The sequence below is a fragment of the Cibotium barometz genome, chromosome 62, assembly GCF_041138505.1.
Source record: "Cibotium barometz isolate CiBa-2024 chromosome 62, ASM4113850v1, whole genome shotgun sequence".
NCBI lineage: Eukaryota > Viridiplantae > Streptophyta > Polypodiopsida > Cyatheales > Cibotiaceae > Cibotium > Cibotium barometz.
The window spans coordinates 21,794,507-21,810,554 of NC_141107.1; the positions used below are offsets into that span (position 1 = coordinate 21,794,507).

Consider the following 16,048-nt stretch of genomic DNA (forward strand, 5'->3'; position numbering starts at 1 on the left):
AGATGAGAGAGGTCGGGATATTCACCAAACTACTTTGAAATGGGTAGATTTTCTAGGTACCACTTTGAGTCTCAAGGAGAATGCTTTCCAGGCAGAAACCAAATTGTTAGATTTGGTCAATGAAGGCATACAAACTGATAGAGCCACGTGGCTGGAGAGGGATATTGAGATAGATGAATGCTGGGAGGCTCTTCAAAAACTGGGTAAGGAAAAATCCCCGGGATAGCCTTCTAGGATTCTCTGAAGGATTGGGTATGGTCCACTTGTAAAAGGGCTTTTGCCACAGCAAAGATGGACAATGATTTGAGGGAACGTATGGTAAAATTAATTCCTAAACTTTTGAGATTCTTCTGGTGATTGCTTGCATGGAGTTGGTGGGCTTCCACATATCTTGGTGGGGAATGTCTTCATTTGTTTGGGAGGATGAGAGATGGGACTTGATATGTGATCTTCTCAATAGAGAAGAAGTGATGTGGTGATGGTTAAAAAAAGACCTTTTTGTAAATGGCCCGGCGTTTATAAATATATAATTATTATTGTAAAAAGAAAATAAAGAAACCCGAGACACGAGAGATTCTTGATGTGAGGAAGTCTGTGGGGAATAAAGTTTGAAGGTGTGAAGTAACAGGTAAATTGAAACCAGCAGTGGTTCATAGTAAACCAACCAGTTTGAGCAGCACCCAGCTTCTTTCATGGAGGTTCTGACAGATATGCCCAACTCGCCAACACGCCGCCATTCTCCCACGCACTCATCCCCTTCATTGTTTCCTTTGTATCTGTAGCTATGGAGCAGCATACATGGCCTCGGGGTTCTGGTGGTCATGTTTTCTCCACCATCTCTGCGTCCGACTATGGTGAAACTGATCGGCAGCGAAGGAATGGCAATGGAGCGATTATTATTGGCAGTGCTGCGGGGAGGCGCCATTGCCGGAAAGAAGCTTTCGAGTCCGAATGGCAGAACGGCAGCAGCAGCAGAGACCGCCGATCTGATCATCATCGCCCGCAAATCGATTGTGAGGAACACGCCTGTGACTATCGATTTTTTCAGCACGAAGTTAAAGCTCAGAACTTGAACGTCCCTAGCAGAAAGGAGAGAAAGCAGGCAGCCTCTGCTTGCAACAGCGCCGCGAGCCATGGTGACACAGGCAGATCGCCTTGGGTTTGGTCGGAAACCGGTGCAAACATCAGCAAGCACATCACTTCCCTGCTTTCTGCACCGCGCAGTGCTACTGCATCAGACCCTAACCTTAACCTTAACCCTAGCCTCAACCATAACCCTATCTTCAAAACCCCTAGCCCTAGAAACTCTGACTTCAACACTAACCTTAGCCCTAGCCCTAACTTTTTCCCTGATCCTAACCGTTGCCCTAACTTTTTCCCTGAGCCTAACCCTAGCCCTAACTTTTCCATGCTTCCTGATGACATCCTTCTGCAAATAGCGGGGTCCTTTTCGTGGGCGAATCTCTGGTCAGCAAGCAGGGTTTGCCGATCTTGGAGTCAGGCCTTAGCTCCTCTTCGCGAAGCCATGCTTTTTGTGCACTGGGGAAAAAAATTCAAGCACGGCCGTGGGGGCATAGCCCGGAACCCTGATAAAGCCCTGGACTCTTTCTTGAAGGGAGCCAAGCGTGGCTGTGCTGCTGCTATGGTGGACGCAGGTCTTTTGCTATGGGAAATGGTATGTTCGATCCCCCTCCTCCCATTTGTCTTACAGGGTCTTTGAGTCAAATACGGCCTTCTGGAACAGAGCCAGTTTGCTCTGCAGGGTCGGAGACAAGAAGGGGTCCATTGGTACAAGCAGGCTGCTGAGCTAGGGGATCCTGCTGGACAGTGCAACCTTGGACTTGCATACCTGCAAGGTATGATTGTTGGTCATTATTGGGTTTGTTTTTCTTATACAGCTTGGGTAAAAAGTTTCCTGGTTGAAGCTTAAGTGGGCTTACCCTGAGGGAATACGGTACGGTTCTTTTTCTTTTACTTTGTTTGGATGTATGGCTAAAAGCTGAGGGTAGCGTTTTGCATGTGAACAGATCCAAGCAATCCAACTGAGGCAGTTAAATGGTTTCAGAGGGCAGCTTTAGCAGGCCATGTTCGTGCGCAGTATAGTCTGGCCCTCTGTGTGCAGCAGGGAAGGGGGGTGGAATGTAGTGCAATGAAAGCAGTATGTAGTTTTTTCACTTCCTGAACTTGTTAATTTCTCTTTGTCTGCATTGCCATGTCTGAAAATGGCCTTTGAGCCTGTCAAGGCTGCACTTCCTTGAAGTTTTTAGTCTAGTTCACAAATCAATGTTTGAAAGTAGCTAGGCAAGAATGCTGGCTACAAGTTTTTAGGATGCATTGAATATTCTGTGGCAAGGAATTGCTTCAGTGTGAACACTGAACAGGGCTAAGGATGCACGATGGAGTGGAGGGATTTTGAATCCTGATGCAGGGAAGGATTCCCCCTCACCTTTCCCCTCCATTTTGATTTTGGGGAGGCTGCAATTCCAATTCAATGGTGATAGCATGGCTCCCTATTTTCTGAGGGGGGGAAAAACTTCTCCTTCACCTTTTCCCTGGTCATGGTTTTGGGGAGACAGTGTGGCCCTGACTGTTGCAGAAATCAAATATGACCATGTCAGCAATTTCAGAAACAATGACCATGTCACATGTCAGAAATACATCTGCAAAACTATGGCGTGGTGATGGTGACGTGGAAAGAAAGCAGTGCAAGGTCACCTTACAGGCTTTGGAATGATGTGACTAGCTTCTGGAAAGCAAAAGATCAAAAGCTATAAAAAAAACTAAAAAGAGAAATGCTTTTATTAAGTGAGTTTTAAAGTCCTTTTCTGCTTTTGAGCAAGAACTATAAATTCAGCTATTCTCTCATTGTTGAGACATGTAAAAAGTCGAGAGCTCTCTAGCTCTAAGAACTTGTACTCAAGGCTCCTCCAAGGAGTTTTATCTAATATAACTTGGAGGGGGGTCGGCTTGAGGCTGTTTTGACCCCTAGTGTGGTGTCTTCTCTCTTTACTCTCTCTCCTTTCATTATTTTCAGATTATCTCAAGGTTTTACGCGTGAAATTGTTGTTTTCTTGAAGATAAGCTAAGTAACTGTGCCACAGCCCTTATGAAGGCCTGTTTTAGTGGTATCAGAACCAAGGTTATATCTCTCTCCTATGAGGGATAACGATCTTTACATGCGGTGCTTTTTGCTTTTTCTTTAAGCAATGGGAAGCACTCACCACCAAGAAGAGGACCAAGCCACCAAAAGTGGAAGCGAACCCAAGAAGACCCAAGAACCCACATGGTCAAAGAAACTATGATTGATTTGGACACTATTCTCCAAGATCCCACTTGATGAGAATTTTTGAGGGATACATGTCTATGGTTTATCAGATACAGGTCTTTGGTTTCACGAGGAAAGCATGTCTCTGGATTCATGTGAACAGGTTATAGTTTTCTCGAAGTTACATGCAAGCTGTGATTGTAGGAAGGACATATGGTTTGGTACAGCCCTACTGCTGTTTGGGAAAGGGTTGTGGGATCCATGGTAGAGATGGAGAAGACCTTTTCAAGCAGGGAGGTGTTGTACAGGTGTGCCTTCTCTATAGAATGCTTTGCTGTACTAAGCGAGAGATCTTATTTGGAAAGTCTTGGGTGAAAAGCTAAAAGGGATCCTATTGGTAAAGGATTCGACAAGTTGTACTTTGTACTCTTATTTGATCAAGTAAAGAAATATCGCAAGGGGCGCCACTGTGTTTTGGGGCCAATCGGTGTCCTTGTATTATTTGTAGAAGCATTCTAGCTCCCCTTGTTTGTTTCCTTTTCCAAGTCCCCATGGGTGATGAAGTGTTTTGTGTGCGAGTGTTTGTTTCACCGCCCGTTAGATTTCTGAAGGCCGGTTTCATGGTTCCATTGCCAGGATATCGTCGTTTTTCTCAAGGAGGCGAGCTCGTGGTTGTCACATCAAAAGCTTCTACATGAGGAAAGTGAAAAGGAAGTACATGAGACAGTACAAGATTGTGTGTCTTTGCCTATATGAGGTAAAGAGGAAAAGCTAAAGATGAAGCTTAGGAGAAAAGACACCAAGGACAAGAAGTAGTCAGCCAGGAACAAGAAGCAGTTGAAGTGTTATGGTGCAAGAGATGGGTTGAAGACTATGGCTTTTGACACTTTGTCACCAGTGGTATCTTCATGGGTTCGGAAGGCAGCTTCTTTCTATGTTTAGCAATGGTGATCTACTATGCTTCATTGGGGACTTGTGCTTACCACTTGGGTGGAGTGCAAGCAGGTTTCGGGTGCCTGTGGATGTATCAGGTGAGGCTTAGTTGGAAGCAGAGGCACTTGATGAAGTTCTTATTCCCGAGCAGATACTGGCACACAAGGAAAGAAAGGTACAAGGTAAAGTTTCCCATTGCTATCTTGTGAAGCTCAAGAACTATTCACCGATGGATGCGAAGTGGATGGAGGAGGGTGACTTAGCAGATTCACCTCAGGTATTGTAGCTTTATCTTGACGCCTTTGAGTTGGAGCCGACTCTTGTTACGGCTCATTCAGGTTCAGCAGAGCATGGGTTTGGAGCATTGCCTGATGCTCAAGAGGGGGATAGCACCTCCACTCCCTTGTTATAGACAGGCTCAATTTTTCATCTAGGAGTCGCTTAGTGACATCTTTGTATTCACCCGAGGTACTGAGGCTGACAATACATTTGCTTATGGGACTTCTATGATATTGTGTACTAGTCACATGAGATGGTAAAGTTGGGTATGGTTTATAGTCGGCCGCACCTTGAACTATAATTGCAACTATGGAAAACTCTGTCTACACTTATGGTTAACAGAGATGGTTTTTGCCTTTGGAACTAAGGTACGACTGAGGAAGATTGGGAGAATTGATCTTTGTCATATGGTTCTGGCTGTTCTTGACCACTGGATCGGTCAATTGGATATTGAGATGATGCTATTTGTGGAGTTGGTTTCCTTTGGATGGCATGGTTTCGTTGAGCTCAAAGTTTGCAGCAACCTGAGCTAACACTTCGAGACTTTATGGAGGGCATAAGTCTTGCGAGCAGTCCTAGAGTTGGTTTGGTTCATATATGGATTGAACTCTATCTGTGCACGTATTTATACACTTTCTAAGATATTATTGTATTCTGGTGCCATTGGATCCTGGTACCCTTGGGGATACATGGGTAATACTCTGGATGTGTCAGGGTGAGATGCATGTATGTTGGTCTGATACATCAGGTACTTTACCATGTTCATGGTGTATCACTGAGTGTGGCTCTTGAGGGATGGCCATAAGTAGAGTGTGTAAAGCATCAAGAGGGACATATGTGGGAAGTACTTCGTGGATGTATAGTTTAGATGCATTGAGTGCTTTCATATGCTCATGTTGTACCATTAGTCGTGGGTCTGCAGGGATACCCATGGGTGTAAGGCTTGCGAGCAACCCTGAGACTGTTATTGTGGAGTGGGTAGAGCATCTTGAGGAGCATATTGTTTGCGAATGCATATATGTGTCATGCATATGTTTGTCATATGTAGAATGATGCATGGTTTTGTTTTTGGCTAACACAGGGTACGTGTTTCCACTTGGTTTTAGACTTTTGTTGCAGGTTCTAAAGGAACAAGCAAGAGTTGTTTGTCACTTTGATGTGACAGTGTGGCCTTATTGTCCAAGATGATTGTTTCATCACCAAGATACACTGGAGGGGCATTGCTTTGGTTGTTGGGGTAAAGGCATTATGCCCACCCTTATAGTGTGTACTAGCCCATAAGTTTTATAGTACATAGTACACGTAGTACTTTTAATGTACTAAGTGCACTATGTGTACTAGAGCAAATATACATGTGTGATAGGGGAGTCACACACTCATACCTTGAGTTGACTTATCCCCACATGTCTCTCTCTCTCTCTCTCTCTTCTTCTTTTCTGTGTATGTCTCTCCCACATGAAACCCTAACAGACAGCTGAGCTTCCATAGCTCATTCAACTGGTATCAGAGCTGAGGCAAACAGAATTGCAGAGACCTGCTGAGCACTTGCCTCTCGCTTTCAATAAACACTATTCAACTAGTGCAGAGGGCCAACCCAACTAAGCCACAGTAAGGCTGGCAACTACAGCACAGCTTCGGTGCAAGTGCAGAGGGTTAACTCGGTAGAGGTAAGTGGAGGATGAGCACTAAGTCTATAGGAGGAGGATTGGCGGCGACCACTGCCGCTGCCTGTCGTTGCACAGTGGGCCGGACAACCTAGAAAGCTGCTGGATAAACACGTGGTAGCGGGCGGCAAGCAAGAAGCTGGCGAGCGAGGAGGAAGGGCAACAACGCCTCACGAGCACGCGCAAGGAGTTTCGCGCGCAGCTGGAGGAGTTGGGCGTCGTGCGGGAGAAACTCCGCGCAACTCGGGCGCCGTGCGGGAGAAACGAGGCTCGCATCGTCCAAATGGTGTCCGCCTTGCCTGTGAGGCCGTGCGACTGCTTCAATGCCTCCAGCTTTGCCTTGCGAGCGTAGGAGGCGTAGGCGTTTAGCAGCGCCGTCTGGTCCCTCGCCTGCCCAAACAGGGCCCACGCCTTCAACCAGCCCAAGCTTGACTGTGAATTGGCATCTCGACCATCTGTGAAGTTGGTTGCCTACATGTGCTGCGTGTGCAGAACTGGTGCACCTCGTCTGTATAGCAGCTAGGAGAAGCCTTAACCTGCAACCTGCAAGACTTACATCAGAGTATCAGCCCTTCAACCATACTCCCGCCTGAGGAACCCGCCGTTTGCTGCCCTACAGAAATCAGAAATTTTTACGAGGTATTTTGCTTCAATTTTTTGGGATTTTGCATGTCCTTTTTCATCAATTGAGCATGTACAGGTCCAAATGGCTCAGATTTTGAGCAAAATTGGCAAAATTGGGTGACATTGGTCACATTCCGGGTCAATTTGAAGGAAATTGGATGTCAAAATTTGGGGCTTTTGATGTAATTGTGCCATTGGGCATTCATACATGCTGTATGATGTGAGCAATCTCACATTTGGGGCAAAATTGCAGGAAATTGGAGTGCAAATCAAAGGGCTTTTGTGCCAATTGAGTTGATTTGCATGTAGGCACTGGCATTTGATGCTTTGGGCAATGTGTTGATGCCTGTCAAGCACTTAATGTGTCAGTAAATCAAGGGGCTTTTATGTATTGGATGTATATGTGGCCAGGAGGAAGCATTGTGAAGACTCTGGATGCCTTCATGTGCATTAATGTACCATTCATGATCAGAAATTGATCTTGAATCAAGGGGCTTTTCAAGATTTTGTGCTTGTTGAGCTTGGCAAAGCAGCAGGGAAGACTTTTATGCCTTGAACCCTCAGTAATCCACTTGCAGTCAAGGGGCTTTTGCTCAATTTCTGTCCGGGACTGTTGTATGCAGTGGTGAGGACTGTCAAGGTCTGATTTTCACTCATTTGGACAGCCAGGAGAGCATTTATTGCTATTGTACTTGTTGGTACAAATTTGGTACAACTTTGTACAAGTTTTGGCATGGCTGTACATTGATTTGAGTGAGGAAAAGGCTCATTTTCAGCTGCTGTACTTGCCGGTACAGATTTGGTACATCATTGGTGAGCACTTAGTACCGTTGTACCCTACTTTGGAAGGGGAACAGAGCACATCTAAGGTGCTGTCCTAAATCTGCAGCAACCAGATTTTGGTGATTTTATCACATACAGTGGGAGTAGAGTTGCATTTGTGCTTCCGCAGTGGGAGATAAACTTTGGGAGAACAACTGTGAGCACTTTGTGTGCTTTTGGTGCAGTGTTTGCACATCTTGCAGGGAGTCAGGCATTGACAAAGGTTGCATATTGCTATGGCAACCACAGGTGAGAGCTCTTCATTGCTTCACATCAAAAAGCTTGAAGGCTCACATAATTACGACATTTGCCAAACCCAGTGCTATAATGTGTTGCTTCAGAAGAAGCAGGACAAGCCCATCAAAGAAAGGGGTGTAATGCCCGCTTCTCTTACTGCTGAAGAATGGAAAGATATGGATGAGCTAGCAAGATCCACTATCATGTTGTCTGTGTCAGACACTTTACTTTTCAGCATACGTGAAGAGAAGACAGCTTGGGGAATGTGGCAAAGATTGCAGGACTTGTATGCCCAGCAAAGTGCCTCAAGCAAAGTGTATTGGTTGAAGAAACTCATAGGTCTTCAAATGAAGGAAGGGGCATCTATGACAGCCCATCTAAATGAGTTTAATGGTGTTGTCAGCCAGGTCATCAATCAAAAGTTGGCAATGGACAATGAGTTCAAAGCCACCTTTCTCTTATGCACTTTGCCAGAGAGTTGGGACACATTCAGGACAGCCACTGGCAATTCAAATGCTATGCTATCATATGCAGATGTGGAGGGTGCTCTCCTTCAAGAGGAGATGAACAGGAAGAACAACTCTGTTGGAAAGTCCGATGCAATGAATGCACGTGGGAGATCCCAGCAAAGGGATAAAAGCCAAGAACGGGGAAGGAGCAAGTCCCGCTCCAAAAAGGACTTGGAATGCCATTATTGTGGCAAGAAGGGACACTTCAAAAAGCAATGCTACAAATGGAAGAATGATCAAAAGGAAAAGGGCAAAGGAAAAGACAAAGACAAAGATGAAGCCAAAGATGCAAAGCCAAAGGGCAAAAGTGGAGTCAAGATTGAAGAAGTCAATGTGTCACATGCAGGTGACAGTGAGGATGAAGTCCTATTCACGGCTTCACTTGATGCCCATTCAGTCCTTGCAGGAGATGGTCATGGTATGCACTCATGGATCATTGATTCAGGTGTCTCCTTTCATGTCACAGGTTGCAGAGACTTGTTTGTCAGGTATACTGCTGGCAATGAAGGAGTAGTTTATTTGGGTGACAACCATGCATGCCAGATTCTTGGCAGAGGTGATGTGAGGCTTGTGTTTTCAGATGGCTCACAGCTTATGCTCCATGATGTCAGGCATGTGCCTGAGATCAAGAAGAACCTGCTTTCTATTGGACAGCTTGATGATGCTGATTATGTTACCACATTTGGTCGTGGAAAGTGGAAGATTAGTAAGGGCTCACTGGTTGTTGCCAGAGGCTCTAAGGTGGATACTCTTTACTTCATGCATGCTAATGTTTGTCACCATGCTAATGTAAATGCAACTGAGCTGCCGGAAATCTCTCTGTGGCATAGTCGGTTGGGACACATGAGTGTCAAAGGAATGGAGCAATTGTCTCGTTTTGGTTACTTGCCTTCTCTAAAGTTCTCAAGTTTTCAGTTTTGTGAGCATTGTATATATGGCAGGCAACTCCAGTGCCCCCACAAGAAAGCTCTTGGACAGAAAGATGCTCAGTTAGAGCTTGTGCATACAGATGTATGTGAGATGCCTCAGCTTTCTTTGGGAGGGGCAAAATATTTTGTGTCCTTTATTGATGATGCCACACGCAAGGTGTGGGTTTATCCTCTTCGTTTGAAGAGTGATACATTCTCAGTGTTTGAGAAGTTTGTTGCTCATGTTGAGAATCAAACTGGCAAAACACTGAAGGCTTTGCGTTCCGACAATGGTGGAGAGTATATGTCCAAACAGTTTCAAGACTTTTGTGATGCTAAAGGCATCACGAGGGAGCTCTCTACTCCTTATGATCCTCCACAAAACGGGACAGCAGAGAGGATGAACAGGACCATTCAGGAGAAGGTCCGTTCTATGTTGTCACATGCTGCGTTACCTCATGGTTTTTGGGCTGAAGCTGTTATGACAGTCGTTTATCTTATAAACAGGTCACCTAACACGAGGCTTGGTGGGAAAGTGCCAGAGGAAGTATGGACAGGGAAGCCTCCGTCCTACAAGCACTTGAGAGTGTTTGGTTGCGTTGCGTACGTGCACATACGCAGGGAAATACGCACCAAACTTGATTCTAAGTCTCACAAATGCATATTCCTAGGATATGGTGACAGAGGTGAAATGGGGTATAGACTTTGGGATCCAGTGAATAGAAAGATTATACGCAGCAATGATGTCATTTTTGATGAAACATGCATGTATAAGGAGCCTGCAAGGCAACAAGAGCCTGGCAGAGTCATCTTTGATGATGATGGACATCATGGACAACAACCAAGGGCTGTAAATCAGCCATTACAGCAACAAAACCAGCCCTTAAATGGTGCTGAAAATGGTCCAAATGGACAGCCAGAGATGGCAAAAGATATCCCTATGGATATCCCACAGTTAGAGGAGATACCGGGCATGATCTTTCAACCTTATGGCATGGAACAGGAGCCACCAGTAGGTGATATGCAGGCTGGACAGCAACCTGCAAATGATGGTCATTGGGTACGGAGGTCCACAAGACCCTCCAGAGCCCCTGACAGGTTTGTTCCAGGGGTTGACTACTTGATGCTCACTGACTGTGGGGAGCCCTCATGTTATAAGGAGGCTTTACAGAGGGCAGACAAGGCTCTTTGGGAGCGTGCTATGAAGTCAGAGATGGATTCTCTGCACAAAAATGGAACATGGAAGTTGGTGCATTTGCCTACAGGCAAGAAGGTTTTGCCATGCAAGTGGGTTTACAGGCTCAAAGTTGCACCTGATGCAAAGCCAAGATACAAAGCCAGGTTAGCTAAGGGTTTTAAGCAGGAATATGGTGTGGACTTTGATGAGATCTTCTCTCCAGTTGTCAAAATGACCACCACACTTAGAGCTGTATTAGCTTTGGTTGCTCATGATGATCTGGATTTGATTCAGATGGATGTGAAGACTGCTTTTCTTCACGGTGATCTCCATGAAGAGATATATATGCAACAGCCAGAGGGTTATGGAGTGAATGGAAAGGAGAAGCTTGTATGTAAGCTGAAAAAGAGTCTTTATGGGCTCAAACAGGCACCAAGGGAATGGTATCATAAATTTGATACATTCATGAAATCCCAGGATTTCAGGAGAAGTGACATAGATCACTGCTTATACACCAAGAAAGCTTTGGATGGCAGTCTATTGATCCTCATCTTGTATGTTGATGATATGTTGATTGCAGGGAAATCTCGTAAAGAGATGGATGCCTTGAAGAAGAGGCTGCATCAGACCTTTGATATGAAGGATTTGGGTGATGCAAATCACATTTTGGGTATGTGGATACTTCGGGACAGAAATCAGCATGTGTTGTATTTGTCTCAAAAGGAATACATTGGCAAAGTCTTGCAGAGGTTCAATATGGATGGGGGGAAGAAGACTAGTACTCCTTTGTCTCCATATGTGAAACTCAGTGCTATGGACAGCCCACAGTCGGATAGTGACAGGGCTGATATGGCCAAGATTCCGTATGCTTCAGCTTGTGGCAGTCTCATGTATGCCATGGTTGTTACCAGGCCGGACATTGCATTTTCAGTGGGAGTGGTTTCTAGATACATGGCCAAACCTGGCAAGAAGCATTGAGAAGCAGTGAAAGGTGTCATGAGATACCTGAAGGGTACACAAGATATGTGCATATGCTTTGGCAAACAGGATGCATTAGTGCATGGTTACACGGATTCGGATTATGCCGGTCATCCAGATAACCGGAAGTCTACTACCGGTTATGTATTTACATTCAGAGGAGGTGCTGTGTCATGGATATCCAGGATGCAGAAGTGCACTGCCTTATCTACTACAGAGGCCGAGTATATTGCAGCCACAGAGGCTTGCAAGGAGGCATTATGGCTATCTCGGTTAGTGGTTGATTTGGGTTATACAGGGAATATTCCATTGTTGCATTGTGACAGTCAGAGTGCCATCCAGTTGGCAAAGAATCCTGTCTTTCATGCAAAGACGAAGCATGTGGATGTGAAGTATCACTTCATCAGAGAGGTGATAGAGAACAAGTTGATTCAGCTTGTGAAGATTCATACGGATGACAACCCGGCTGATCTGTTGACAAAGAGTTTGCCTCCAGAGCGGTTTGCTCATTGCAGACACTTGATGGGCATTGGATGAGGCCAGTTTGAGCCTTGAACTTTTCTTTGATGAAATGTGACTGTAGAAGGACCATAATTGCTCTAGGCAAGAAGAGCTAACGGACTGGCTCAAGATCCGGATCGCCAACTGTTGTAGCTCTGGTCCATCTGATCCGAAGTCCTCCCACCATAATGCTGCACCAACCTTGAATCTGTCCTGCTGCGCATCTGCACATCCATATGAGCCTTGAAATGCCCTGTAATTTTTGAGCTCGTCTCTAATTTTGCACGTGATTTTTGCATCCGGCGTGAGGCGATCCAAGATGAGTCTCCAACCGTTGCTCACCTCTTTATCACCCGCTTTGCCCTTTTCCCTGAAATTCTGGGTCCACCATAAAAGCAGCTGCATGTAAAGGAGAGGAATATGAGCTCCATCTCGCCACACAAAGCGAGTGGATCTCCTCATATCTATCTACGTCTGGCTCAAGCTTCTCAAGACTCTCTATCATCTGGTCCATGGCTTCATATACTTTGCCGATGCATGGCTGCATAGCATCAACAATCCTGAGCAAGTGGACAATGGGATGCACCATGGCGTCAGTGCGCTTGAGGTCCTCCCAAAAATCAGCATCGTCGACCTTTTTCTTGCATGAAATCCCTACCTGTGTACGTGCAAAAGATGAGGAGCAAAACTCATCACTGATGAATAGTTGCCGCACGGCACCCTGACAATCCTCATAAGAAAGTTGTATGCAAAGCGAATGTCCGAGTACTTGAGAAGGACCTTTGTGGACCTCTTCCCAAACTCGGATCGAAGGTATATGTGATTGTTGATGAAGGTCACAATTGCACATGCATCATCAATCACCGATTCAATCCATGACAATTTCCCAATATCTTTCAAAAATTATTGAGACAATGTGCCATGCAAAAAGAGATGGTGATTTGAGGATACATACCCTCAAGAATAGCTCCCGCTGCCCTATTTGTCGCCTCACCATCCGTGACGAAACCGATCACACATTCGGGGCCGATAATCTCGACAGCACTACTCCACTCAGCAGCAAGTACATCCGCACTCTTTCCCATCCCTGAAGCATCATGTGAGGAGACAAAGTATATCTCCCCCCGTGAGTATGCCACAAGGCCATGGATAGACCTTTTCCGCGTGTCACTCCATCCGTCTGCAATCAAAGAGACTCCATTGCGAGCCCATTGTCTCTTTGTGTTTGCCGCCGCTTGCTCAACAAGGCGTTTCTCCTTGTCAAGCATAGTGGTCCGCAAGGTTTCGGAGGATGGAGGTGTGTAGTGAGGACCGTACTCGCCAATCTTCTTCACCATCGTTTTGAAGTAGTCGGACCTATTTACCATTTCAAAAAAAAAGAGGGTAAGTAATTAGAATGGCAAAATGGTGACCCGTGAGACATGATGATGAAATCATGAGTGAAATACGTACCGTGCCACACGAAAAGCAATGTGGTCATGAAAAAAGAAGCGGGCCACCGCGGCATCAACCTCCTCCTCCTTTTTGGGATCCCAACTTCCCTCAAGAGTACTTTGCCGATGAGAGAGAGAGGGTGGACTAGGTTGCGGCATTGAGAAGGCGGCTTGTGTGAAGCCTCGAGTAGTGCCACAAGGAGGACGTGACAGAGGGGTAGATGAAGATGCACCACCACCCGATGTAGAACCTGATGTTTGGGTTGGAGTGACATAAGTGCTGGGATCCACTCCACGCACCCTTTGGCTTGCACTCAAAGCTTGATGGGCGGCAAGCTTTGCAAGAAGCTCCTTTCTTATCTCCGGTGTGACCCGCTCACAAAATTTCACCTCATGACCGGGCTCATGCAACAAATGGGCCCTCACCCTATTGGCCCCACCCACACGCTTATATGGGCAAAGCTTGCATGTCCATGGACGTGCACCCCCCGCATGAGTAGGAGGCTCGAAGTTGACCTCATCCCACCATGACCACCCATCCGTTCTACTCATACCGCCCGCACGAGAAGAGGATGCCATGAATAGTTAGTAACTTAGTAGTAGTCTAGTAGAAGAGGGTGGAGAGAGCTTAGAGGGTAGAGTAGGAGAAGAGGTAGAGGGAAGATTGAAGTAGTCTAGTAGAAGAGGGTGGAGAGAGCTTAGAGGGTAGAGTAGGAGAAGAGGTAGAGGGAAGATTGAAGTAGTCTAGTAGGAGAGGGTGGAGAGGAAGGTGGTGGAGTAGGAGAGGGAGATAGTGAAGAGGAAAGCTTGAGTAGGAGAGGGAGATGGTGGAGAGGTACTCAAGTCTTGGAAGTTGGAAGGCTTGAGTAGAAGAGGAGTAGCAGGAAGCCCATTATATAGCATATGGCAGCTCTCTCTCTCTCTCTCTCTCTCTCTCTCTCTCTCTCTCTCTCTCTCTCAAACTCTCAAACGGCCAGCCGCCAACGGCTAGTAGCTACTACCCGAAAAAAACGGCTCGAATTTGTAGCCATTGCGCCATTGCGTCGTTGCAGACGTCCCCCGTCCCCGGCTGACAACGTTCCCCCGTCCCCCCGGGCGGGGACGCCCGTCCCTTGGTCACGTCCCGGTCGTTCCGTCCCCCAAGCCGTCCCACAACTGCCGTTAGTCGGGACGGCGTTCCCACGTCCCACGTGGGCGTCCTGCCGTCCCCCTGTCACTATGGATTAGGTGGCTGAGCATGGGTTACTACCAAGTAAAAAGCGACCAGGCGACTACATCTATGGGCAACCAGCAATGGGCAGCCAGGCAGGTGTCGGATGGGAGGCTCTCTACGCTAGGTGGCTGCATGTGTGGAAGCAGTCAGCGTGGGTCTTTCTGTATCTCTTTCTGGGAAGAAGGCGAGCTGAAGGAGGCACCGAGGGGCTAGCAGCCAAGGGGTCTCTCTCTCTCTCTTCGCAAGTAGACTTTGATTACGAGATTTGGATACAGAGGATCAAGTTAAGATGCACAGGATGATGTTCTTGGAAGAGATGTGTGTTGCTCTTTGTCTGGGACTTATGTGTATTTAGGGATGGCTCGACACATCCTCTATCTTTCTCTCTCTCTAGGTTTTTGGCATCGTGATTGGATGATGCATATGTGGATTTATCTGTCATGGAAACATGACATTGGTCTTTCCAGAAGAAACAGGACTTTGGTATCGAGGATACAGGACTATATTTTATGGATACATGTCTATGGTTTAATGAGGAAAGCATGTCTTTGGATTCATGTGAACAGGTTATAGTTTTCTCGAGGTTACATGCAAGCTGTGATTGTAGGAAGGACATATGGTTTGGTACAGTCCTACTGCTGTTTGGGAAAGGGTTGTGGGATCCATGGTAGAGATGGAGAAGACCTTTTCAAGCAGGGAGGTGTCGTACAGGTGTGCCTTCTCTATAGAATGCTTTGCTGTACTAAGTGAGAGATCTTATTTGGAAAGTCCTGGGTGAAAAGCTAAAAGGGATCCTATTGGTAAAGGATTCGACAAGTTGTACTGTGTACTCTTATTTGATCAAGTAAAGAAATACCGCAAGGGACGCCACTGCGTTTTGGGGCCAATCGGTGTCCTTGTATTATTTGCAGGAGCATTCTAGCTTCCCCTGCATACTGAATTCAAAGTCAAAGATCTTGGTGAGTTGAAATATTTTCTGGGAATTGAGGTAGTGTCGTCACCTCAAGGCATATGGCTGCTACAGAAGCAGTATGCTCATGACATGTTACAGAAGTATGGTATGGCTGAATGCAAGGCTATGGATACACCCCAAGAGCAAAATGTCAAGCTACAGATTGATGTTGGGGCTGAAATAGAGAATGTAACCATGTATCGTCAGATGGTAGGCAGCTTGATTTACCTTACTATTACACGTCCTGACTTGAGTTATGTTGTGGGGCTAATTAGTCAGTTCATGCAAAAGCCTTGCAAATCGCATTTGGATGCTGTCAGGAGAATCATGAGATATGTAAAGGCTATGATAGATTATGGGCTGTTTTATGCATATGGGAAACCCCTTGACTTGACAGAAGTGAAATCCATATGGTAATCCATAGAAACCTCGTAGCACCAGGGTCTTCGAGATAATGCATCTGCTACCTTGTTGTCTTTGACGTTCATAGGCCACAACATGGCCTTTTTGGTGCAAGACTGCCCCAATGCAATCTCATCATGTTCAACCATAA

At 46.1% G+C, this 16,048-nt stretch overlaps 1 protein-coding gene across 1 annotated transcript in view; it reads left to right on the forward strand.

Annotated features, from left to right (window-relative positions):
• Positions 1-567: 567 nt before the first annotated feature.
• LOC147604248 (F-box family protein) overlaps positions 568-16,048 on the forward strand; it is a 46,956-nt gene continuing 31,475 nt past the window's right edge. The window contains exons 1-3 of the mRNA XM_086795439.1: positions 568-1,675; positions 1,763-1,856; positions 2,028-2,158. Coding sequence (XP_086651565.1) covers positions 785-1,675; positions 1,763-1,856; positions 2,028-2,158 — 1,116 coding nt within the window. The 5' untranslated portion in view covers positions 568-784. The remainder of the gene's footprint in view (positions 1,676-1,762; positions 1,857-2,027; positions 2,159-16,048) is intronic.